Source organism: Cetorhinus maximus, chromosome 2 (genome assembly GCF_964194155.1).
Source record: "Cetorhinus maximus chromosome 2, sCetMax3.hap1.1, whole genome shotgun sequence".
Classification (NCBI taxonomy): domain Eukaryota; kingdom Metazoa; phylum Chordata; class Chondrichthyes; order Lamniformes; family Cetorhinidae; genus Cetorhinus; species Cetorhinus maximus.
The window spans coordinates 222,291,077-222,316,398 of NC_135880.1; the positions used below are offsets into that span (position 1 = coordinate 222,291,077).

The 25,322-nt window shown below is 47.7% G+C and overlaps 1 protein-coding gene across 3 annotated transcripts; it reads right to left on the reverse strand.

Annotated features, from left to right (window-relative positions):
- Window positions 1-1,124: 1,124 nt before the first annotated feature.
- On the reverse strand, window positions 1,125-23,955 carry tmem25 (transmembrane protein 25). Of its 3 annotated transcripts, none has more exons than XM_078533041.1 (9): window positions 23,763-23,955; window positions 19,721-19,835; window positions 17,941-18,252; window positions 14,727-15,017; window positions 13,926-14,057; window positions 8,152-8,185; window positions 6,715-6,833; window positions 5,830-5,922; window positions 1,125-4,135 (listed from the first exon to the last, which is right to left on the reverse strand). In XM_078533041.1, exons 2-9 carry the CDS (start codon window positions 19,791-19,793, stop codon window positions 4,062-4,064), a joined length of 1,128 nt encoding a protein of 375 aa, XP_078389167.1. In that variant the 5' UTR covers window positions 19,794-19,835; window positions 23,763-23,955; the 3' UTR covers window positions 1,125-4,061. The 3 variants fall into 3 exon arrangements, with proteins under 3 accessions (XP_078389167.1, XP_078389166.1, XP_078389168.1); XM_078533040.1 differs by having other exon boundaries at window positions 13,914-14,057; XM_078533042.1 differs by lacking the exon at window positions 23,763-23,955 and having other exon boundaries at window positions 13,914-14,057; window positions 17,941-18,266.
- Window positions 23,956-25,322: the final 1,367 nt, after the last annotated feature.

Below are 25,322 nucleotides of genomic sequence, written 5' to 3' on the forward strand. Positions count from 1 at the left end.
CTACGTAATAAAAATGGGAGGAGGTTCGAGTGGAGCATAAATACCAGCACAAAATGGTCAGGCTGAATAGCCTGTTTCTGTGCTGTATATTTCTTGCAATGTTATGTAACCCCAGGAACTGTCTCCCTCCCTGAATTTTCCTCAAATTCAATTATTTGAGATGTAATTGGTGAATGGAGCTTATCCCTAATATTCCCATAATACCGATGATATTGCACCTTATACACAAACATAAGACTGGGAATTATCACTAAACACACCTCACTTCCCTGTGAACCAAGACAAACATGATGACCATGTGTCTAACTATTACATGTATTTCTAGAGGTTTGAATTGAAAAGCAGAGAAAATATGGTAAACTTGCATAGAACCTCGGTTAGACCACACTTGGAATTGTGTGAACAGTTCTGGCCTGCATATTACCAAAAAAAATAGAAGGGCTAGAGAAGGTGCAAAAAAAGGTTTACCAATCTGAGAGGTTACAGCTATCAAGAAATATTGAACAAGTTGGAGCTCTTTTCTCTAGAAAAGGGTGACCTGATCAAGGTCTTTAAGATTATGAAAGGGGGGTAATCGTAGAGAAGATGTATCCACTTGCAGGCCACTGGGGAAAATCTAAGACAATACTTGGAATTTTTTTTATTCTTTCACGGGGCATTAGGCCAGCGTTTTTATTGCCCATCCCTAGTTGCCCTTGAGAAGGTGGTGGTGAGCTGCCTTCTTGAACTGTTGCAGTCCCTGTGGTGTAGGTACACCCACAGTGCTGTTAGGGAGGGAGTTCCAGGATTTTGACCCAGCGACAGTGAAGGAACGGCGATATATTTCCAAGTCAGGATGGTGAGTGACTTGGAGGGGAACTTCCAGGTGGTGGTGTTCCCATGGATCTCCTGCCCTTGTCCTTCTAGATGGTAGAGGTCATGGGTTTGGTAGGTGCTGTCTAAGGAGCCTTGATGAGTTCCTGCAGTGCACCTTGTAGATGGTACACACACTGCTGCTACTGTGCGTCAGTGGTGGAGGGAGTGAATGTTGGAGCTGGTGGATCTCTGGATGTTGTGCAAGTACATGAATCATCTCTGACTGCCCAGAATCAATGCATCACATTTAATCAGACCAGAAAAATATAACCAGATTAACTGCATAATTTTTATATCATATATATACATATAAAACAAAAAGATACAATATTGCACCATGAAACAATATGAATACTGTAATTAGCAGCTTTTTGAGCAGATCTGTTAATCATTCAGCATTGTCGTTTTCAGACCTGCTCCTTGTAATATTGCATGCAGTTCCTCAATAACATTTCCCATTTCCATCATAAACCCAGTGCCTATAAATCTGGCAAACCCTTCGCCAGATGAAGATAAAAGTGCAAAGCCGATTATGGAGGTCAAAATTTCAAGGAATGATATTACCCCCCCCCCACCCCCCACCACTCTAAATCTGCCCCCAAAACCCATCCCTCTCCCCCAAGCTCCATCCTTTACCCCAATGCCCTCTTTAATTGCACTGCCCCAGGCAGATACCGGAAAGGAAAGAGTGACTTAACCACAGACCTCCCAATTGTTCTTTCCCTGTGTTTTCTTGGATTGTGCATCATTGGTGCCTCAATGCAGTCAGACGTCTCAGACTATTATCTTAGGTATTTACTGTTAGCAACAGAATTTAATAAGGTAGACCTGGGGAACCTTCTATATATTTGCCCTCACACTGCCATTCTGGCCTTGAAGTGTGAGTTCACAGGTGGAGGCGTCAATTGGAAGTCTTTCTTTGATGGGTGCATGGAGTGAATGATCAATTCCAGCAACTTTAGCTGAGAGAGATTTTTCCTCAATCTCTTTCTCCCGGAACTTGGCCACGAGCGATTCCGAAAATTGGCAGAAAGGAAACGTTTTATTTTTCTGACCCCCAAACCCCGTTCACAATCTCTCACCTCTGATTTATTGAACCCACTCTGATCAATGATCTTTAGAATTTTCCTCTTCTGTCCCTCCTAAGCTCCAGATAAGCCGCTCTCTCCCTCCTCCCTGCACCCTCACCGTGTTCAAATCAAGGCTTACATTCCATTTCCCAGGGCCTCAGGGTGTCTAACCTTCCACAGGTCTAATAGGCTCGGTATCCTCCATCCATTACTCCTTTTTTCCCCCAAACATTGTCCTCTCCTTCTCAACACTCCTCAATCGTTCACCTAATGTTCTCCACAGATGAAGGTCAAACAGTTCCGGCATACCTCTTGAACCAATGGAGGTGTCAATAACCCCCTCCTACATCACAACACTGACTACACTTCAAAAGTATTTAATTGGCTGTAAAGTGCTTTGAGGCGTCCTGAGGTTGTGAAAGGAGATACAGAAAAGCAAGTTCTCCTCTTTTGGAAGTGGCCTTGCACTGCCATTCAACATGATCAGAACCACTACAATGACCTCCGCAAGGCGTTAGGGAATTAGACAATAAATGCTGGCCTTTCCAGCGGTGCTCACACCCTGAGAATCAATGGCTGAAATAAACTTTGACAGTGTTTCACTCCCCGGTGCGAACTTTACTCTTTTTGATTTTGTGCCACAGAGCGGCCAACACATGTTCACAACCACAACTCCACACGGAATTTACGGTTTGCACCAAGCCATCAGGGAAGGAGAGGCACAAAGGAGCTGGTGATACAAACAGGGAGGCCGTCAGCTAAAGACTAGAGTGCTCTCAGCTACCTGAAGAACTAGGCAAAGAGAAACAAACAGATTCACAACAGGGACACTCCTTAAAGCCTACCTCTTTGACCAAGCCTTTGGTCACCTGACCTAACGTGATTCAGAGTCAAATTTTGTTCGATAATGTTCCTGTGAGGTGTCTTGGGGCTTTCTTTTATTAGTTCATGGGATGCAAGCCTTGCTTGCATGGTCAACATTTATTGCCCATCCCTAGTTGCCCTCATGAAGGTGGTGGTGAGCTGCCTTGTTGAACTGCTGCAGTCCATGTGTTGTAGGTATACCCACAGTGCTGTTAGGAAGAGAGTTCCAGGATTTTGACCCAGTGACAGTGAATGAACAGTGATATATTTCCAATTCAGGGTAGTGAGTGACTTAGAGGGGAACTTGCAGGTGGTGGTGTTCCCATGTGTCTGCTGGTCTTGTCCTTCTAGATGGTAGTGATCGTGGGTTTGGAAGGTGCTGCCTAAGGAGCCTTGGTGAGTTCCTGCAGTGCATCTTGTAGATGGTACACACTGCTGCCACTGTGCGTCGGCGGTGGAGGGAGTGAATGTTTGTGGATGTGGTGCCAAACAAGAGGGCTGCTTTGTCCTGGATGGTGTCAAGCTTCTTGAGTGTTGTTAGAACTGCACTCATCCAGGCAAGTGGGGAGTCAGGAGGTGAGCTACTCACCACAGGACTCCTAGCCTCTGACCTGCTCTTGTAGCCAACAGTATTTATATGGCTAGTCCAGTTCAGTTTCTGGTCGATGGTAACCCCCAGGATGTTGGTGGGGGTTGGGGTGGGTTTCACTGATGATAATGCTGTTGAATGTGAAGGGGAGGTGGTTAGATTTTGTCTTACTAGAGACAGCCATTGTCTGGCACTTATGTGGCACAAATGCCACTATGGTTAAAGGTGCTATATAAAAATGCAGCTTGTTGAAGGACAGTGGTTAAGAAAAAAGAAAACACAAACAAATGGGGCCTTACGGTTTTTGATATGTTTGAAATTTAAATGTTAAATAATCTCTTTTCACAATTTGAGACATGCACTGAAAATGGCCTCCTTCTGTGCTCTATGATTCCTCAAAATGGGACAGAAAAACTGTTTAGCCCAACCTGTTTATCATTTCTTTAGTGAATGGCTGGAATGGTTCAACTGTGCCATAGGGGAGCCGTCTTGTGCTTTAATCAATCATTAACTTGCTGTTTCAGTCAAAGGCCACAGCAGACCCCAGGTGGATGAATCGCGGTGACAGGGGAACTGGGGGGTGTGTCCAGTGGGTTAGACCTCGACTCTTGGTTTGGGAGCTGAACCCCCACATTCATGGGGCCAGTTCTTCTGTTGAAAACCTGAGCAAAGTGGGAGTGCGTTTAAAGCCAGATCTCATCACTGCTCATACTGGAGACTTTGTAGATATATCCATACGTCGGGAATCGAACAAATTCTGCAGCAAAATAAATAGAGAAAAAAAAAATCAGGTAGCCAACTCTAGACAGTGAGTTCTTAGCCCAATGGAGCCCATATCCACAGTACAGCAGCAGTCAAGGTCACTGTGGGAGACCTGTTACCACATTAACAGGCTCCTAAACATCCCCTGCAAAGATATGCACATTCCCGAGATTCCCACGTAAATATTAACACACCCCCAGAGACCCCCCTGTAAATATTACCACACCCCCAGAGACCCCCCTGTAAATATTAACACACCCCCAGAGACCCCCCTGTAAATATTAACACACCCCCAGAGATCCCCCCTGTAAATATTAACACACCCCCAGAGACCCCCCTGTAAATATTAACACACCCCTAGAGACCCCCTGTAAATATTACCACACACCCAGACACCCCCCTGTAAATATTAACACACCCCCAGACCCCCCCTGTAAATATTAACACACCCCCAGACCCCCCCTGTAAATATTAACACACCCCCAGACACCCCCCTGTAAATATTAACACACCCCCAGACACCCCCCCTGTAAATATTACCACACCACCAGACACCCCCCCTGTAAATATTACCACACACCCAGACACCCCCCTGTAAATATTAACACACCCCCAGAGACCCCCCTGTAAATATTACCACACCCCCAGAGACCCCCCTGTAAATATTAACACACCCCCAGACACCCCCCTGTAAATATTAACACACCCCCAGACACCCCCCTGTAAATATTAACACACCCCCCAGAGACCCCCCTGTAAATATTAACAAACCCAGAGACCCCCCTATAAATATTAACACACCCCCAGACCCCCCCTGTAAATATTAACACACCACCAGAGACCCCCCTGTAAATATTACCACACCCCCAGACACCCCCCTGTAAATATTAACACACCCCCAGACCCACCCTGTAAATATTAACACACCCCCAGAGACCCCCGTGTAAATATTACCACACCCCCAGACACCCCCCTGTAAATATTAACACACCCCCAGACACCCTCCTGTAAATATTAACACACCCCCAGAGACCCTCCCTGTAAATATTAACAAACCCAGAGACCCCCCTGTAAATATTAACACACCCCCAGAGACCCCGCTGTAAATATTAACACACCCCCAGAGACCCCCCTGTAAATATTACCACACCCCCAGACCCCCCCTGTAAATATTAACATATTGCAGAGACCCTTCGTAAATATTAACTGGCCGCCACAGAACTCAAACAAATAACAACACTCTCCCAAGGATCCCCTCGTGAGGATTCCCTGCACTGGGATTGTCTCCAACTCATCCTATAGAGGGATCTTGCAGCCAATAGACAGCAGATTTTTCTTCAAACCTCGTGGGTCAGTCACAGCATCACCCAGTCCCCCAGAAAAAAGCTCGATATGACACAGCAACTGTGCAGTGAACCAGCATGTGGGATATCATTTCTTCAGCTCCGAAGAAGAGTCATATAGACTCAGAAAATTAACTCTGTTTCTCTCTCCACAGACGCTGCCAGACCTGCTGAGATTTTCCAACATTTCCTGTTCTTACTGCTTGTATCTCGTGTATCATGGAGTCAATAATGGGCCGTTAAGTAGGTGAGAGATCAGATTCACTCATCACTGTAAAAGGATTGATTGCCGGAGGAATGAATGAAAGACTGAGCAGGATTGAGTCACGCTATGTAAACTAATTACCTCTGGGGTCCGCGGCAGCCAAGTTCTCCTGATCTGACAGGTCATCGCAAGCTGCCTGGTTTTCAGACCTATGCCTCGATGCTCCATTAGCCTCTGGTTTACAGTAGAAAGCAATGGTGCAGTTAGTATTACTTAGACCCAAGTATATCCAAACTTCACAAGTTTAACCATTCTTCCTTTCCGTTTTTGAAAATAAATCCAGCGAGAGGGAAAAATCAAACACATTAAAATCTTTGAATCCTAATACATGCCAAGTCCCGTTCACCCATCACCCACTATGTTTGCTGACCAATATTTCCTCCTGATCTAGCAACAATTAATTTGAAATTTTTATTCTCATTTTCAAATCCCTCTTCCCCCACCCCCGCAATGCTCTGGGATTACCTCCCTAAACCTCTTTGCCTCCCTTTCCTCCTTTCAGACTCTCCTTAAAATCAACACCCTCAGCCTGCTGGATGCCCAGTGCCTGACTGATACATTCCCCCTCCTCCTCCAGGTACCACGCTCTCAGAAGGCTTTGGCAACCATGGACTTTGACTGGGTCGCTCCGTGATTATACTTGGCAAAGGACTGCAGTGGTTTTCCATTGCCTTCTGCAGTATGGCTGACCAGGAAGCTCTCCCACACTTACCACCTGCCATCAGCCATATCGGAAGGATTTACAGGCTGATATTCAACCTGTTTGGCCACGTTAAGAACTCACCTTCCATGGCCATCAAGTCCTGAAGTGGGACTTGAACCCAGAGCTTCTGGCCCAGAGGTAGGGCTGCTACCCACTGCACCACAAGACCTCCTGGACTTATACATTACCTCATCACTTAAAACAACAACAAAAAACAAATGGACATCAGGGGAATTCCACTGAAGAATCAGACCCCAACTTACCCGCGGAGGGTAGGTTCAGATCATTGTTGCCCGGATTCTGATTCAGTTGCAGGTTTGACTGGAGGGAGATGTTCTCCCTCGGAATCTGTGTGTCTTCACATTTAACATTTGTGGATTCGCTGCATTAACAAAAAGACACAGACATTTTACGGAAGAAGTGAATTTGTACAGTACTCCATGTTATTTTGTTTGATGAACAGTGTTCCCTCTCTTAGTGTCCCCAGTGTGTCGTACATCCTGTGTTATCTGCTCCCAGGACTCTGTCAATGGCATTAAGTCGAATGGGCCTAAATTCTCTGGAGTTTAGATGAATGCAAGGTGATCTCATTGAAACGTATAAAAATCTTGACAGGGTAGATGCTGTTTCCCCTTGGCTGGAGCCTAGAACACAGGGGCCCAGTCACACTATAAGGGATTGACCATGTAGGACTGGGGTGAGGAGAAATTTCTTCACTCAGAGGGTTGTGAATCTCTGCAACTCTCTACCCAGAGGGCTGTGGATGTTCAGTCATTGAGTGTATTCATGAATGAAATCGATAGAATTTTTAGACTACAAGGTCATTAAGGGATATGGAGAGAGCTTGGGAAAGTGGAGTTGAAGTAAAAGGTCAGCCATGATGTTGCTGATTGGCAGAAAAGGCTCAAAGTGCTGAATGGCCTATTCCTGTTCCTCTCTTTTTATTACACATCAGGAAGGTCACATGTTTGATGTTCAGACCAAGTGGGGTTAGCTGATCTCAGCCTGGGCAATAGGTTGGTCCCTGATTGAGAGATTGAAAAATCAGTGTTCCCACTCCTGGTCACCAACCAATAACTCTACAACAACAACTTACACTTAGTGTCTAAAACACCCAAAGGTGCTTCACAGGGGGCGCACGGCCAAATGAGATATTAGGGCAGGTGAGCAAAAGCTTAGTCAACCAAGGAGCAGCTTAAAGGAGAACAAGGTAGAAAGGTAGAGATGTGTAGGAAGGGAATTCCAGAGCTTAAGGCTCAGGCCACCAATGGTGGAGGAATTAGAATCGGAGATGCACAAAACACAAGAATTGGAGGAGCGCAGAGATCTCGGAGGGTTGTGCAGTTGGAGGAGATTACAGAGATAGAGAGTGTGAAAGGCTTGGTGGCGGGGGGGGATGAAAACAAGGAAGAGAACTTTAAAATCTTTAAGATCTTGACTGGGGGCTAATGCAGGCCAGCGAGCACAGGGCTAATGGGTGAATGAGACTGGGTACAAGTTGGGATATAGGCAGCAGGGTGAGCGAGACATAGGGTGGCAAAAGGGTTGGTCTAAACCGAGATAATCTCCCCGATTGGATGTGCTTATTATCCTCACAGCAACATGTAGGCATATCTAAGGTTCAGGTTCCAGCAGGGGAAAGGAAGACGTGAAGCACAAACTAAACGCAATCATTGGAATATAATGGAGTAATTATTTACCTGTGAACTACTGAGTCAGAGCTGGGTTTTAAATCTGGAACAGAATAAAAAAAAAAGGAATCAATTATGACCAGTACATGGAAATCCCAGGATCGATCAATCCCAAAGTGTCAGCCATGGCTAGGTTGGTAGCACTCAAATCTGAGTCCGAAGATTGTGCATTTAGGTAAGAGACGCAAGCACAAAATGCAGGCTGACACTCAGTGCAGTACTGAGGGAGTGCTGCAAAGTTGCAGGTGCTGTCTTTCTAATGAAGCTTTAAACCAAGGCTTTATCTGCTCTCTCTGGATAATGCAGGAGGCACTATTTTGAAGGGGGGGAGCTTACCCAATTTCCTAGCCAATATTTTCTCTTAATCAACCTCACAATGAACATTACCACACTGCTATTTGTACAAGTTTGCTGTGAGCGTGTTGGCTGCAAAATCTTCGACTTCACAATAGTAACCCCATCGCACTTTAGAAGGATGTGAATGCTTTCAAGAGGGTACAGAAGCGATTTACTAGGATGGTTCCAGGAATGAGAAATTTCAGTTACATGGATAGACTGGACAACCTGGGTCATTCGCCTTAGAGCAGAGAAGGCTAACAGGAAATTTGATAGAGGCGTTTATAATCATGAAGTGTTTAGATAGAGTTAAAAGAGAGAAATCGTTTCCAATGGCTAAAGGGTCGCTAACCAGAGGGCACAAGTTTAAGGCGGTTGGCAAAAAAAACAGAAGTAACATGAGCGAGCACTTTGAGCAATGAGTGGTTAGTATTTGGAATACACTGACAGGGTGCTGGGTACAGGTGCAATAGCTGCTTTCAAAAGGGAATTGGATAAATATATGAAAATGAAAAACTGAAAGGACATGGGAAAAGAGCAGTGGAGTGGGAAGTAACTGGATTACACTTCAAAAGAGCTAGCACAGATTCAAGGAGCTGATTAGCCTCTTTATGTGCTGTACATAGGATTCTATAAACTCGCAGTCACTCTCTTAGTTTCTGGTTTCTGTGACTTATGTATGAACAGGATAAAAATGGGACACAGGTACAGAAGACTCAACAAAGACCTCTTGGTAACTTCTCAAGTTTTTTAAAAATTCATTCATGAAGTGTGGGCATCACCGACAAGGTCAGAATTTATTGCCCATCTCTAACTGCCAGCTGGCTCTTTTGGCTAGATGGTTAGCGTGTGATGCGGACTGATGCCATCAGCATGGGTTCAGTCCCTGTACTGGCAATATTCAAGGTAATCAGGGAGAGTCAACATGGTTTTGTGAAATGGAAATCATGTTTAACCAATTTATTGGAGTTCTTTGAAGGAGTCACATGTGCTGTGGATGAAGGGGAACCAGTGGATGTACTGTACTTAGATTACCAGGAGGCATTTGATAAAATGCCACATCAAAAGTTATTGCATAAAATAAAACCTCATGGTGTAGGGGTTAACATATTGACTTGCTAACAGGAAGCAGAGATTGGCATAAATGGGTCTTTTCTGGTTGACATATGGTGAGTGGTGCGCCACAGGGATCAGTGCTGGGGCCTCATTTTAGAATTTAGATAAATGACTTGGATGAAGGGACCAAAGGAATGGTGGCTAAATCTGCTGATGACACAAAAATAGGTAAGAAAGTGAATTGTGAAGAGGATGTAAGGAGGCTACAAAGTGACATAGACTCATAGACGTTTACAGCACAGGAGGTGGCCATTTGGCCCATCTTGTTTGCGCCGGTCAACAAAGATCTAACTGCACTAATCCCATTTTCCAACGCTTGATCTATAGCCCTGGAGGCTATGGCAATGCAAGTGAATATCCAAATACTTCTTAAATGTTATGAGAGTTTCTGACTCAACCACCCATTCAGGCAATGAGTTCCAGACTCCCACCATCCTCTGGGTGAAAATAATTCTCCCCTTAGCCTTCTACCTCTTACCTTAAATCTATGTCCTTTGGTTATTGACCCCTCTACTATTGGAAAAAGTGCCTTCCTCTCCACCCTATCTATGCTCCTCATGATCTTATACACCTCTATCAGGTCCCCTCTCAACCTTTGCTGCTCCAAGGAAAACAACCCCAGCCTATCCAATCTTTCATCATAGCTCAGGTCCTCCAGCCCTGGCAGCATAGGTTAAGTGAGTGGGCAAAGATCTAGCAAATGGAGTATAATGCGGGCAAATGTGAAATCGTTCATTTTGGCAAGAAGAATAAAAAAGAAGCTTATTATCTAAATGGTGAGAGATTGCCGAGCCCTGAGGTTCAGAGGAATCTGGGTGTTCTAGTGCATGAATCACAAAAGGTTAGCATGCAGGTACAGCAGGTAATTAGGAAAGCTAGTAGAATGTTATCATTTACTGCAAGGGGAATTGAATACAAAAGTAGGGAGGTTATGCTTCAGCTGTACAGGGCATTGGTGAGACCGCATCTGGAATAGTGTGTACAGAACTGGTATCCTTATTTAAAGAAAGATGTAAATACGTTCAGGGAAGGTTTACTAGACTAATACCAGGAATGGGTGGATTGTCCTATTAGGAAAGGCTGGACAGGTTAGGCCTGCATCCACTGGAATTTAGAAGAGTAGGGGGTGACTTAATTGAAACCTTTAAGATCCTGAGGGGTCTTGACAGGGTGGATGTGGAGAAGGTGTTTCCTCTTGTGGGAGAATCTAGAACTAGGGGTCACTGTTTAAAAATAAGGCGTCGCTCATTTAAGACAGAGATGAGGGGAAATTTTTCTCTCAGAGGGTTGACAGTCTTTGGAACTCTCTTCCTCAAAAGGCGGTGGAAGCAGAGTCTTTGAATATTTTTAAGGCAGAGCTGGACAGATTCTTGATTAACAAGGGGGTGAGAGGTTCTCAGGGGTAGGCAGGAATGTGGGGTCGAGGAAACATTCAGATCAGCCATGATCTTATTGAATAGCGGAGCAGGCTCGAGTGGCCTATTCCTGCTCCTAATTCATATGCTCGTATATGCAGATTAAAATCTGCCATGATGTGGTTGACTCTTAAATGCCCTCTGAACAAGGGCAATTAGGGGTGGGCAATAAATGCTGGCCCAGCCAGTGACGCGTGCATCCCACGAACGAATAAAAAAAATGACTGCTGTATCTTTCTGGCAAGCTCCCATTACCTCTTCTTTTATAACTAATGTGTGGTTACAATTAGGGGGCCTGTACACCACTCCCACAAGTGACTTATTGCCTTTATCATTCCTCAACTCAACCCAAATTGCTTCTACGTCCTGGTTTCTTGAACTTAGGTCACTCTATTTAATGTGCTAATACCATCATTAATTAACATAGCCACCCTTCCACCTTTTCCTAATTTCCTTTCCTTCCTAAATGTAACATACCCTTCAATATTCAGGTTCCAATCTATGTCATCATGTAGCCATGTCTCTGTAATGGCTCTCAGATCATACCTATTTCTATTTGCGCTATCAGTTCATCTGTTCTGGTTCGAATGCTGTGTGTTCAGATACAGAGCCTTTAGTTCTGTCCTTTTATTATTTTTGTAGTGTCTAGCCTTATCTGCCAATTTACTCTTAGATTTGTGCTCTCTGTCCCTTCCTGTCACAGTTTATCATTTCCCATATTAATACCTGTCACTCTTGCCTTGTCTCTACTCTTTGGTTTACCACATCTTCACAAATTTGATCCCTTGACCCCACTATTCAGTTTAAAACCCTCTCTACTTCCCTAGTTAGGTGGTTCACCCATACTGGTGCCAGTGCCCCTTGAACCAGAACCCACTTCTCCCATACCAGCCTTTGAGCCACGCATTCATTTCTCTAATCTTATTTGTCCTATGCCAATTTGCACATGGCTCAGGTAATAATCCAGGAATTATTACCTTTGAGGTTCTGCTTCTTAATTTGGTGCCTAGCTCCTCATATTGACTTTGCAGAGCCTCCTTCCTCATCCTGCCTATGTCGTTGGTACCTACATGGACCACAACCACTGGAATCTCCCCCTCCCACTGCAAGTTCCTCTCCAGCCCTGAGCAGATGTCCCGAACCCTGGCCCTGGGCACAACAAAACCATCTTGCTCTTTGCTACAGAGAACAGTGTCAACCCCCTCACTATACTGTCCCCTCCTACCACTACATTCCTTTTTGCTCCCCCTTCTTGGATGGCTTCCTGTACCACAGTGCCATGGTCAGTTTGTTCATCCACCCTGCAGCCCCCACTCTCATCCAAACAAGCTGAGAGAACCTCAAACCTGTTGGACAATTGCAAGAGGCTCACACTCCTGCCCTCTGGGTCCCCTTACCTGCCTCACTCACAGTCACACCCTCCAGTCCTTGGCCACTGGCCAAATTAGAAGACCCTATACTAAGTGGTGTGACTGCCTCCTGGTATAAAGCATCCAGGTGACTTTCCCCCTCTCTGATGTGTCGCAGTGTCTGCAGCTCAGCCTCCAGCTCAATGCTTCTGAGCCAAAGTTCCTCCCGGTGCTCCAACTTGCTGCAGCCTTGATACATCATCTGTCCTGCTGTCCTTAGTGTGTTTTAAATAATTACTTAATGATATTAATCACTTACTTACGTTGCTTTCTTATATATTTTATTAACTTTACCACCAAATTGTATACTATTTTAAGCCTTAGGGATAGAATAGAACTTACCCACTTACCAGATACTCACCAAACAGCCAGCTCCTTTCCTTGCAGTTGGGCACGAACCAATTTCTATGGGGTGAGCAAGATAGAAAGAGAAAACAAACACATCCTTCCCTGAACTCCCCTCTCACCAAACTCCAAGTCTTCACTCAGTTATCTCAGCTGCGTTCCATTTGCCAACTCTGCACTAAAAAACCCTGAATCTATAGTAAACTGAACTGGGGCCACAGTAACCAGATTCAACCAGTTAGCTAATTAACTGCTCAACTCCTACAGCTAAGAGTGAGTTTACCTTACCTAAGCTGCAAGAAAGAAATAACTTAGCCTGCTTACACTGTACTTTCCAGTTACTGCTAATTACAGACTAGATTAGATTTTAAGAGCAAAATTTAAGAACAAAATTAACACTTAAAACTCCCCCTCACCAAACTCCAAGTCTTCACTCAGTTAGTCAGCTGCAGTCTGTGTGCTGTAGAAACACACACATTGTTGATAACGAATGAATTCCAAGATTTTGGCCCAGTTACAGTGAAGGAATGGTGATACAATTCCAAGTCAAGATGATATGTGGCTTGGAGGGGATCTTGCAGGTGGGCCTGGACTTATGCTCTTTTGTCCTAGGGGGCAGAAGTTGTGGGTTTGGAAGAAGCTGTCGAAGGAGTCTTGGTGAGTTGCTGCAGTGCATCTTGTAGATGGTGCACACTGTTGCCACTGTGGTAGAAGGAATTAATATTTAAGGTGGAGGATGGGGTGCCAATCAAGCAGGCTGCTTTATCCTGGATGTTGTTGAGCTTCTTGGGTGTTGTTGGAGCCACGCTCATCCAGGCAAGTGGGGAGTATTCTATCCTGACTTGTGCCCTGTAGATGGTGGACAGGCTTTGGGGAGTCAGGAGGTGAGTTACTCATCGCAGAATTCCCAGCCTCTGACCTGCTCTTGCAGCCACAGTTTTTGTGTGGCTGGTCCAGTTAAATTTCTCTCTAGTTAAATTAGAAGTCATCCTGAAGGGGAAACAGCGAAGAGCAGCATCCACAAAACTTTCCCGCGCCTAACAACTGTTCCAACTCTTCAAGTGGCTTTGTTGAGTGGGAGACAGCTACATCTACACCTCCATCAGTCCTATAACAACGGGTCACACACCAACACATTGCAATGTCCCACCTGGTGTCTCACCTGCTCTTTCCTTCTTCTTCCGGTATACAGCACACAACACAATAACATTCAGGAGCAGGATGGTGAGGAGCCCGAGAACTCCCCCAAGAAGGATCACCAAAACAGGCACTTCAACATGTGAATGCAGAAAACCTGGAAAGAGAAATGCACAAATCATTACCACACCAGAAAGAAAGACCTGCATTCACATAGCACCTTTCACATCCTCAGGGCATCGCAAAGCACTTTGCAGCCAATTTTAAAATGAAAACACTGTTATAATGTAGGAAATGTACTCAATTTGTGCACAGTAAGCTCCCACAAACAGCGACATGGTTTTTTTTTATTGATGTTGATTGAGGGATAAATATTGGTCAAGACTCCAGGAAGAACTCCCCTCCTCCAATTTGAAATAGTGCCGTGGGATCTCTTATGCCCACCTGAGATGGTACAGGGGACCTCAGGTTTAAAGTTTAATCTGAAAGGTGGCACCTCTGACAGTGCTGCACTACTTCAGTATTGTGCTGGAAGTGTCCACCTCAACTGGGTGGTCAAGCCTCCAGAGTAGGACTTAAAATTAGAAATGGGTGAAGGTCCAACTCTCGTGGTATCATTTGGCACAGGAGAAAGCCATTCAGGCCTTCGAACCTGCTCCACTATTCAATTAGATTGTGGCTGATCAGCATCTCAACTTCATTCCCCTGCCTTGGTTCCATATCCCTTGATACCCTCAGTGGCGGAATCAATTCATTTTGGAAATCCAGGGATTTAGAATAGTTCCGAATGGGCTATATAACCGACAGTGGATTTTTCATGGTTTACCTGGTAAAGAAATGGAGGAGTTGGTCACACCAAATTCATTGCCAGCAGTGAAGGAATAGTTCTTGGCCAGGCTGGACAACTGCACGTGGACAGTGTGATTGGTCAACCAAGGGTAGCTCTTGGTGTCCAGGATCATGAAATTGGAGGTGTTCACAATTACACGGCCACTTTCATCAACCCAGGTAATGGTGGCAGGAGGGTTCGCCTGTACCAAGACAAACAGGACGAGGAACAGTCCCGAATCATTGCGTTCCTTGTACTCAGTATCCATCCGAATAACTTCAGGTTTGACTGGGGAAAAGATACACAGAAGACAAGAAATCTCATTTAGTGACATAACAACAACGGCAACTTGTGTTTCTGTGGTGCCTTTAACTTCTCGAGGAACTTCACAGGGGCATTATCAGACAAAAACTGACGCTAAGTCAAAGGAGGAGACATTAAGACAGGGGTCCAAAAGCTGGATCGAACAGGCAGGTTTAAGGAATGTCTTAAAGGAGTAGAGAGAGGTATGGAGGCGAAGAGGTTGAGGCAGGGAATTCCAGAGCTTAGGGTCCAGGCAGCTGAATGGTGGTGTGATGAAATGTTTGGGAGCAAGCATGACTAGGGTTGAGAGAAACAGAGTTAATGTTTCAGGTCAATGACCTTTCATCAAAACCCTGGGTTCCGGTCATCAACCTGAAACGTTAACTCTGTTTCTCTCTCCACAGATGTTGCCTGACCTGCTGAGTTTTCCAGCACTTCTTGTTTTTATTTCCGATTTCCAACATCCATAGTATTTTGCTTGTGTATGGCTGAGTTCTCTCCACCCTGGTGTCTGCTGAGAACCATAATAATAAGCCACAAAGTCCAGGGCCTTGCCAAGGCTACATCATGTTTCAAGAACTCTAGATAAAAAGTCAAGCATGAGAAGAGGCCATTCAGCCCATTCTAACTCGTTCCTACCTCAGCCTAGATGTGGACACTCCAATTAGTCTTTAACTTCACCGCCTTGCCTAGTAGATTATTTCAACCATTTGTTTCTCTTTGAGCAAAGAAGTATGCTTCCAATATCTGTTTAAATTTACATCTCACTAAATTCAATTGACATCCTCTGGTCCGACTCGCCCAGCTTTCCTTCACATGATGTCTGGGTTCACCAACAAATACAGTCTCTCCCCTCTCCATATGGCCGGGGGTGCTACCTGGTGTCTCGTGTTGTGAGACTCAAGCCAAGTTATTTTGGGAGCCTGGGAGTCTCAAAGTCCATCCAAGCGTGGGCTGTGAAGCTGAGGTTCTCTGAGGTCTGACTGCTGCTACAGCCACAGCCTGTAACAAGGTGGGTCTTCACTTTTTCAGCAGTTTTAAACCTCCCCGCCATCAACAACTCACCCCACCCACTCAACAACTCTCCAACCATCCCCCGTGCACCCACTCCCCCAACAATTTTCACTCTCCAATCACACAAAGCCTAAGGCATCAAAATGGGGTCCCATCGGGAAAAATGTCTGGGAAGCACAGGCTTATTTGGTTTTTGGCAAATAGTTGGGAGATAAGATGACAGATCATATTGTCAACTTAGATTTTCTGAAAGCTCTTGGTAAAGGTTTACCAAGGTGACTGCCGGAAGGTCTGCATTCCCGAGTTTAAACGCCACTACAGGTCCCAGTGGATGGATGGAGCTGGTCTTCTAGTCAGTGATACTACCAGGAGGACCAGGAGGTGAAAATTGGCAGGCCCTCCTCGAGCAGCAAATTTAATGACACTTTTTAAAAAAATGACAACAAATTAAATGCATGTCCAGAGTCACAATTTCACACATGGAACTTCCTATTTACTTGAACAAAGTATGGCAATTGGATAATATGACTTTAAGGAGGTACCGTACACCATGTTTTACACAGCTCCACCCTAGATAGGTCAGAATATTTTCTAAATGATGAGAAGCAGGGCAGAGAAATTTAAGGATCCACACACCAAAATCACCAAATACCAACTCATCTGGTTGACTAATATCCTTCAAGGAAGAAGTCAGCCAACCTTACCCCGTCCGGGTCTATATGTGACTCCAGACAGTGGCAATGTAGTAGACTCTCAAGGGCAATTAGGGATGGGCAGCTAATGCTGGCCTTGCCAGCGATGCCCACATCCCATGAAAGAATAAAACAAAACAGTAGACTGGTACACAAAATAATCAGAAAGGCTAATAGAATGTTGGCCTTTATCTCCAGGGGGCTGGATCACAAAGGGGTGTAAATTAAACTACAGTTTATATAAAGTTTCTGTCAGAGCCCATCTGGTGCCCCTCACCTCAGGAAAGATGTTTTAGCTTTGGAGGGGATTCACGCTGATTCACCAGAACAATCCCAGGGCTAAAAGGGTTAAAATATGACAGATTGCATGGACAAGACTTGTCTTCCCCTAAGTATATAAGGTGTGATCTAATTGAGGTGATTAAAGGACTAGGTAAGGTAGATAGAGAGAAACTATTTCCTCTGGGGGTGGGGGGTGAGTCCAGAACAAGGGGCAGACCTTAAAATTGGAGCTTGGCCGTTCAGGGGTAATGTCAGGGAGCGCTTCATCAAACAAAGACCCCTCTCCCCCAAAAAACTGTTGAGGCGATTGAAAATTTCAAAACTGAGGTTTATTGTTTATTGCCACACCAGGGCGTTTAGGTATTTGGAGTTACAGCACAGATTGGCCATGAGCTGACAGAATGCTGGAACAGACTCAATGAGCTGAATGGCCTCCTTCTGTTCCTAGAATAATATTTATTTCTTAGGCTGGCTACAGCTCCAAGGGGAAAAAAAATCCCTGGGGAAAAGCTCTGGATTTCCCTCCCTAAGCCTCTCCTCTCTCTGGTCTTTCAAGATGTTCCTTAAAACCTACCTCTTCTACTAAGCTTTTGGTCTGTCCTAATATCTCCTGATGTGTCTCCACATCAAACAATCTGATAATTGCTCCCTGGGAAACGCCTTGGGATGTTCTACTATGTTAAAGATGCTACTACATACATGCAAGTAATCGTTGGTGAATCTTTACTCCCCGACTCCCCTCTTCCCCCAGCCCGCAGGCACCACATCCCACCCAAGAACATGAGAGAATTGGAGTCCATAGCACAAGGGATCACAGGCTGGAGTTCCTGTAACAGATCCCGCTTGGAACAGGAATATGTCATGCGTCTCCTCCGAAGGTATCAGTTATTTGAAATTTTCAGGGCGTTCTCGATACTCACACTGCACATTGAGGATCACACTGGCGTTCTGGGTTTTCCCGGTTACAGGGTCAGTAGCTGAGCAGTTGAGTTCCTTGTCCTTCCTGTGGGTGGTAATCACAAAGTTGCTGAAGCTCTGGTTGTTAGTCTCGCTGGAGTTGGGGATCAGCATGGTCTGGTTACTCAACTGCTTTTTGCCATTCAGGTACCAGGTAACAATGGGCACTGACTTCCAGCCCTCCATCCTGCAGGTAAATTCTTTGGTAGCATTTTCCTCCAAGGTGACAACAGGCTGAGGACGTCCGTTAATTAAAGGAAACGGCTCAGCGATTTCTGTAACCAAAATACTAAATACCAGTAAAAAGAGAATTGCACCCTCAGAACCCCTTCAAGTTTGGTAAGGTACAACTTTGTGGCAATAGGCAGCCTGCTGGAATCTCACCTATGAGGCCATTCTTCAAGCGTGAACCCAGTAACCATCAATTCATTCAAAACATGGGGGAATCATAGCTGATATCCAATGCAGTGCCCACCAGGTGGGGAGGGTGCTTGGGTCACAGTCTAGTGATCAGAAATTCTGTCTCTCCCCCCCAGCCCTCCCTAATTTATGGGGCATTAAAGCAAAGTGCAGCACCCCACCTTCTACTGAGGATAGCTCATTGAGCGCAGGCTGAGGACTAAGTGGCCCACTTGGAATTTACAGACACAGAAACAGGCCATTCAGCCCAACTGGTCCATGCTGGTGTTTATGCTCCACACAAGCCTCCTCCCACCCTACTTGATCTCACCCTATCACCGCGTCCTTCTATTCCTTTCTCTCTCATGGGTTTGTCTAGTTGCATCTTACATGCATCCATACTATTTTGCCCAATTTCTCAGGTCCACATTCTCAGCACATTCCAGGTAATGAAGTTTCTCCTGAAGTGCCTGTTGGATTTATTAGTGACCATCTTATACTTATGGTGCCAAGGTTTTGGACTCTCCCACAAGTGGAAACATCTCCCCTATTTGTTCCTGATCAAACCCTTTCAGAATTTTAAAGACCTCAATTCATCACCACTCAGCCTTCTCCATTCTAGAGTAGAGTCCCAGTTTGCTCATTACCATAGAGAAGGTGGAGGGAGGGTATGTATGTATTTACCACTGTGTTAGAGGCAGTTCAGAAGAGGTTTACTAGATTAATACCTGGAATCAGTGGGTTGTTTTATGATGAAAGGTTAGACAGACTGGGTTTATTTCCACTAGGGTTTAGAAGAGCAAGGGGTGACTTGACTGACTGAAGTATATAAGATCCTGAACGGTTTGGACGTGGAAAGGATGTTCCCTCTTGTGGGTCAGTCCAGAACCAGGGAGCACTGTTTTAAAATTAGGGGTCGCCCTTTTAGGACATAGGTGAGAACTTTTTTCTCAGAGGGTTGTGCGAACTCTCTGCCTCAGAAGGTGGCGGAGGTAGAGTCAGTGAATATTTTTAAGGCACAGGGAGATAGATTCCCTTGCCTAACAAGAATCTAAGGCTATTGGAGGTAGATGGGAATGTGGAATTCAAAACACAAACAGGTCAACCATGATCTTATTGAATGGTGGAGCAGGCTTGAGGGGCCGAATGGCCTACTTCTGCTCCTATTTTGTATGTTCACTGGGCCACACAGGCATCGGTTTGTTGTCTCATACGCGTGTTAGAAGTTGCACCTGGCTTTACCTCAACAATCGTTCATGAGGTCCTGGGCAAGTTCAGGGAAAGGAGGTAAAAGCGTTAAAACTAGATGGAATGAAAATCCAACTAATTTCCATGCTGAAGTACCTGAGCGGACGTAGGTCTCAAGTTGCAGAAGTAGGAAAGCTCCTACGACATTGTCACATCCAGCCACTCTCATGTTGGAGGCTGCTCTCCTGTTTTCATTACATCTTCCCTGAAACTGGACCAATAAAATAAAATTGTCAGTTGCTTCCCAGAGAATAGAAAGAACTAGCATTTATATAGCAGCTTTCATGACCTCAGGACATCCCAAAGTGCTTTCCAGCCAATGAAATACTTTTGAAGTGTAGCCGCTGTTGTAATGTAGGAAACATAGCCATCATTTTGCGCACAGCAAGCTCCCACAAACAGCAATGTGATAGTTAACAGATAATCTGTTTTTGTGATGTTAGTTGAGTGATAAATGCTGGCCATGACACCGAACTGAACTCCCCTGCTGTTTTTCAAATGATGACCTGGGATCTTTTCTACCTGAGAGAGCAGACAAGGCTACAGTTTAATGTCTCATCCAAAAGTCAGCGCCTATGACAGTGCAGCACTCCCTCGGTGCTGCAAAAGAAGTGTCAGCTTTGATTTTTTTGCTCCAATTCTGGAGTGGGGTTTGTATCTACAGCATACTAACTCCAAGGTGAGAAAGTGCTCCCCACTGAGTCACGGTTTGCAGGAGGGACAAGAGAGGTTCAGATTAGCAATGATGTTAATGAGTTCAAGTGAATTAGGATGCAGGGAGATGAATCTTCTAAGACTTAAAGGGAAGGCTTGTGTTTTATTTGTTGTTTTATTTTTTTAAAGTTGCACTACTCAATAGCTAAGTGCACTGAAACGTTTTGAGCACAAAAATCTATGTCAACGCTACTGAGGCAGTGCTGAACTGTCACAGATGCCATCTTTCAGACGAGCCTTTAACCCAAAGCCCCATCTGCTTGCGCATTGCCACAGAATCTTTTACGTCCACTCTTTTGAAGAAGAGCAGGGGAGTTAAGGTGGTATCTTGGACAATATTTATCCCTCAATCAACATCACATGAACATTATCACATTGCTGTTTGTGGGAGCTTGCTGTGTGCAAATTGGCTGCCGCGTTTCCTACATTACAACAGCGAGACTACACTTCAAAACTACTTCATTGGCCAGAAAGCACTTTGAAACATCCAGTGGTCATGAAAGGCGCCATGTAACTGCCAGCCTTTGTGGTATAACATCTTTTAACATAATAAACTGTCCCAAGGTGCTAGACAGGAGCATGATCAAACAATATTTAAAACCAAGCCTCAAGGAGATGATACTCTATGGGTAATACTCTTGTCAGAGTACCGACTCACTGCAGGGGCTCCTAAACTTTTTCATTTTAACTCTTAAATCCAATGCCGCTAATGCAACAAAAATGTTTATACAAATTTGGGCTCAAATGATCTATGCCAGTGCTTATGCTCCATATATTCCTCCTCCCACCCCCTCTTCATCTTACCCTATCAACATACCCTTCTATTCCTTTCTCCCCCATAGCTGACACTTAAACACATCTATGTCATTCACCACAACTACTCCAATTTGTAACGAGTTCCACATTTAAACTGTTCCCTGAATAAAGAAGTTTCTCCTGAATTCCTACATTGGATTTATTAGCGACTATCTTATATTTATAGCCCCTAATTATGGATTCCTCCAGAAGTGAAAACATCTTCTCAATCCCCTTCATAATATTCTAGTCTCCATCACACCATCTGTTAGTCCTCTGTTTTCTGGAGTAAACAGCCCCTAGCCTGTTCAGTTTTCCTGATATTTATAACCTTTCAGATTCCTTGTAAATCTTCACAATGCCCTCTCCAGTGTCTCTCTGCCTTCGGGCTCCCCTTCAATACGCAGCCTGGCAGTAGGGATATCAGGGAGCAGACGCTGAATCGTGGATGGCCATGCCGAATGGGCAAGGGCCAAACACAACTCACCCGAGAAACCAAATATATCCTGGTCACCTGGAGTAGCCAGGGTCTGGATAGCAGTCTGCTGGGATTTTGCATCCAGCAGCAATCCCAACTCTCCCCACCCCACCCCCTTCCCCATCCTTCCCCCACCCACCCCACCCCCCCAACCCACCCCATTCCCCCCCCCACCCACCCCATCCCCACCCCCCCTCCAAGCCTCTCTGAAAGAGTTTACCCCTCTTCTTTACAACCCCCCCAGCCTCTCTGGGAGAGTAACACCTCCTCTCTACAAACCCCCCCCTAGTCTCTGAGAGTTACCCCTCCTCTCGACAACCCCCCAGCCCCAGCCTCTCTGAGAGAGTTTACCTCTCCTCTCTATAACCCCCAGCCCCCCCAGCCTCTCTGAGAGAGTTTACCCCTCCTCTCCACAACCCCCAGCCCCCCCAGCCTCTCTGAGAGAGTTTACCCCTCCTCTCTACAACCCCCCCACCCCCTGCCTCTCTGAGAGAGTTTACCCCTCCTCTCCACAACCCCTAATCCTGTGCTCTAAGCTGGCCAAGTCCCATGAACCATAACAACCCGACCTGCGAGAGATTAAACCCAACAATAAAAGGGGCCTGAGGCTCCCTCACTGACCACTGTCCGGTAATAACATTGTCTGGAGCAGAGGGCAGCCTCGCCGGGACACTTTTTAACACAATTCCCATTTCACCCCCGCATCAGATTAAAAGTCAGCCCAGTAAATGTGGCCAAAGTCTAGTTGCCGCATAGCAGAAAATAGGGGGGGGGGGGAGGTATTTATAGTTGATCTATAGGAGAGCAGGGGGTGATCTACATGGAAGCAGGGGGTGATCTACAGGGAAGCAGGGGGTGATCTACAGGGAAGCAGGGGGTGATCTGTAGGGAAGCAGGGGGTGATCTACAGGGAAGCAGGAGGTGGTCTACAGGAGAGCAGGGGGTGATCTACAGGAGAGCTGGGGGTGATCTACAGGGGAGCAGGAGGTGATCTACAGGAGAGCAGGAGGTGATCTACAGGAGAGCAGGGGGTGATCTACAGGAGAGCTGGGGGTGATCTACAGGGGAGCAGGGGGTGATCTACAGGGAAGCAGGGAGTGATCTACAGGGAAGCAGGAGGTGATCTACAGGAGAGCAGGGGTGATCTACAGGGGGAGCAGGGGGTGATCTACAGGGAAGCAGGGAGTGATCTACAGGGAAGCAGGAGGTGATCTACAGGAGAGCAGGGGTGATCTACAGGGGAGCAGGGGTGATCTACAGGAGAGCAGGGGGTGATCTACAGGGGGAGCAGGGGGTGATCTACAGGGAAGCAGGGAGTGATCTACAGGGAAGCAGGAGGTGATCTACAGGAGAGCAGGGGGTGATCTACAGGGGAGCAGTGGGTGATCTACAGGAGAGCAGGGGGTGATCTACAGGAGAGCAGGGGGTGATCTACAGGAGAGCAGGGGGTGATCTACAGGGAAGCAGGGGGTGAACTACAGGAGAGCGGGGGTGATCTACAGGAGAGCAGGGGGTGATCTACAGGGAAGCAGGGGGTGATCTACAGGAGAGCAGGGGGTGATCTACAGGGAAGCAGGGAGTGATCTACAGGGGAGCAGGGGGTGATCTACAGGGAAGCAGGGGGTGATCTACAGGGAAGCAGGGGGTGATCTACAGGAGAGCAGGGGGTGATCTACAGGGAAGCAGGGGGTGATCTACAGGGAAGCAGGGGGTGATCTACAGGAGAGCAGGGGGTGATCTACAGGGGAGCAGGGGGTGATCTACAGGGGAGCAGGGGGGTGATCTACAGGGGGAGCAGGGGGTGATCTACAGGAGAGCAGGGGGTGATCTACAGGGGAGCAGGGGGGTGATCTACAGGGGGAGCAGGGGGTGATCTACAGGAGAGCAGGGGGTGATCTACAGGGGGAGATCTACAGGGGGAGCAGGGGGTGATCTACAGGGGGAGCAGGGGGTGATCTACAGGGGAGCAGGGGGGTGATCTACAGGGGGAGCAGGGGGTGATCTACAGGAGAGCAGGGGGTGATCTACAGGGGGAGCAGGGGGTGATCTACAGGGGGAGCAGGGGGTGATCTACAGGGGAGCAGGGGGTGATCTACAGGGGAGCAGGGGGTGATCTACAGGAGAGCAGGGGGTGATCTGAAAGGATCTCACCTGTGATGTTCCAGGGCGGGGATTGGCCGCTTCGGGATCTGTTGGGGCCGAAGCCGCGGGTTCGGAGCCGGTTCCCGGGTTTTCACCGCGAGGCCTTCCCGCCGCCTCGGGCTGGATTTGGTGCCGCGCCGGCCGAGGGGGAGCGGGGAGCGGGGGGGAGGCTCAGCCCGAGCCCGGGTCACACATCCCGGGGCCGGGGCCGGGTCTCGGTCACTGAGGGTCCGCGCCCGGCTCCCCTCACACAGACCCTGACACAGACCGTGACACAGACCCACACACACCCTCCCCTCCCTCACACCCTCTCCCTGTGTCTGTCTCCCGGTTTTGCTGATTCCGTTTGGATTCCGGCCAAGAGGCTTCATCACGTGACCCACCTTCATCCAACTGCCCAACACCCCCCCCCCCACCCCCCCCCCCAACACCCCCCCCAACACCCCCCCCCCCACCACCCCCCCCAACAAAACACCCCCCCCCAACACCCCCCCCCAACACCCCCCCCCCCACAACCCCCCCAACCCCCCCCCCCCACACCCCCCCAACACCCCCCCCCCCAACCCCCCCCACCACCCCCCCCCCCACACCCCCCCCACCCCCCCCCACCACCCCCCCCCAACCCCCCCCCCCCCCCCCCCCCCAAACATCCCCCCCCAACAAAACACCCCCCCCCCCAACACCCCCCCCAACCCCCCCCCCCACACCCCCCCCAAAACACCCCCCCAAAACCCCCCCCCCCCCAAACACCCCCCCCCACCCTCCCCAACCACCCTCCTCCACCCCCAACCCCCCCCAAACCACCCCCCCCACCCCCAACCCCCCCCAAACCACCCTCCTCCACCCCAACCCCTCCCCAACCACCCCCTTCACCCCCAACCACCCTCCTCCACCCCAACCCCTCCCCCACCACCCTCCTTCACCCCCAACCACCCTCCTCCACCCCAACCCCTCCCCAACCACCCTCCTTCACCCCCAACCACCCTCCCTCCACCCCACCCCTCCCCAACCACCCTCCGTCACCCCCAACCACCCTCCTCCACCCCCAACCCCTCCCCAACCACCCTCCTTCACCCCAACCCCTCCCCAACCACCCTCCTTCACCCCCAACCACCCCTCCTCCACCCCAACCCCTCCCCAACCACCCTCCTTCACCCCCAACCACCCTCCTCCACCCCCACCCCCCCCAAACCACCCTCCTCCACCCCCAACCCCCCCCAAACCACCCTCCTCCACCCCCAACCCCCCCCAAACCACCCTCCTCCACCCCCAACCCCCCCAAACCACCCTCATCCACCCCAACCCCTCCCCAACCACCCTCCTTCACCCCCAACCACCCTCCTCCACCCCCAACCCCCCCCAAACCACCTCCTCCACCCCAACCCCTCCCCAACCACCCTCCTTCACCCCCAACCACCCTCCTCCACCCCAACCCCCCCAAACCACCCTCCTCCACCCCCAACCCCCCCCAAACCACCCTCCTCCCCCCCAAACCACCCTCCTCCACCCCCAACCCCCCCCAAACCACCCTCCTCCACCCCCAACCCCCCCCAAACCACCCTCCTCCAG

Bases quoted from the DNA above. Each gene is read 5' to 3' on its own strand.
- tmem25 (XM_078533040.1), bottom strand. From the start codon at position 19,793: ATGAGAGTGGCTGGATGTGACAATGTCGTAGGAGCTTTCCTACTTCTG. The intron at 18,253-19,720 runs GTACTTCAGCAT...TTTTGGTTACAG, and splicing joins TGAGACCTACGTCCGCTCAG to AAATCGCTGAGCCGTTTCCT. The intron at 14,058-14,726 runs GTAAACCATGAA...TTCTCTTTCCAG, and splicing joins CTCCTCCATTTCTTTACCAG to GTTTTCTGCATTCACATGTT.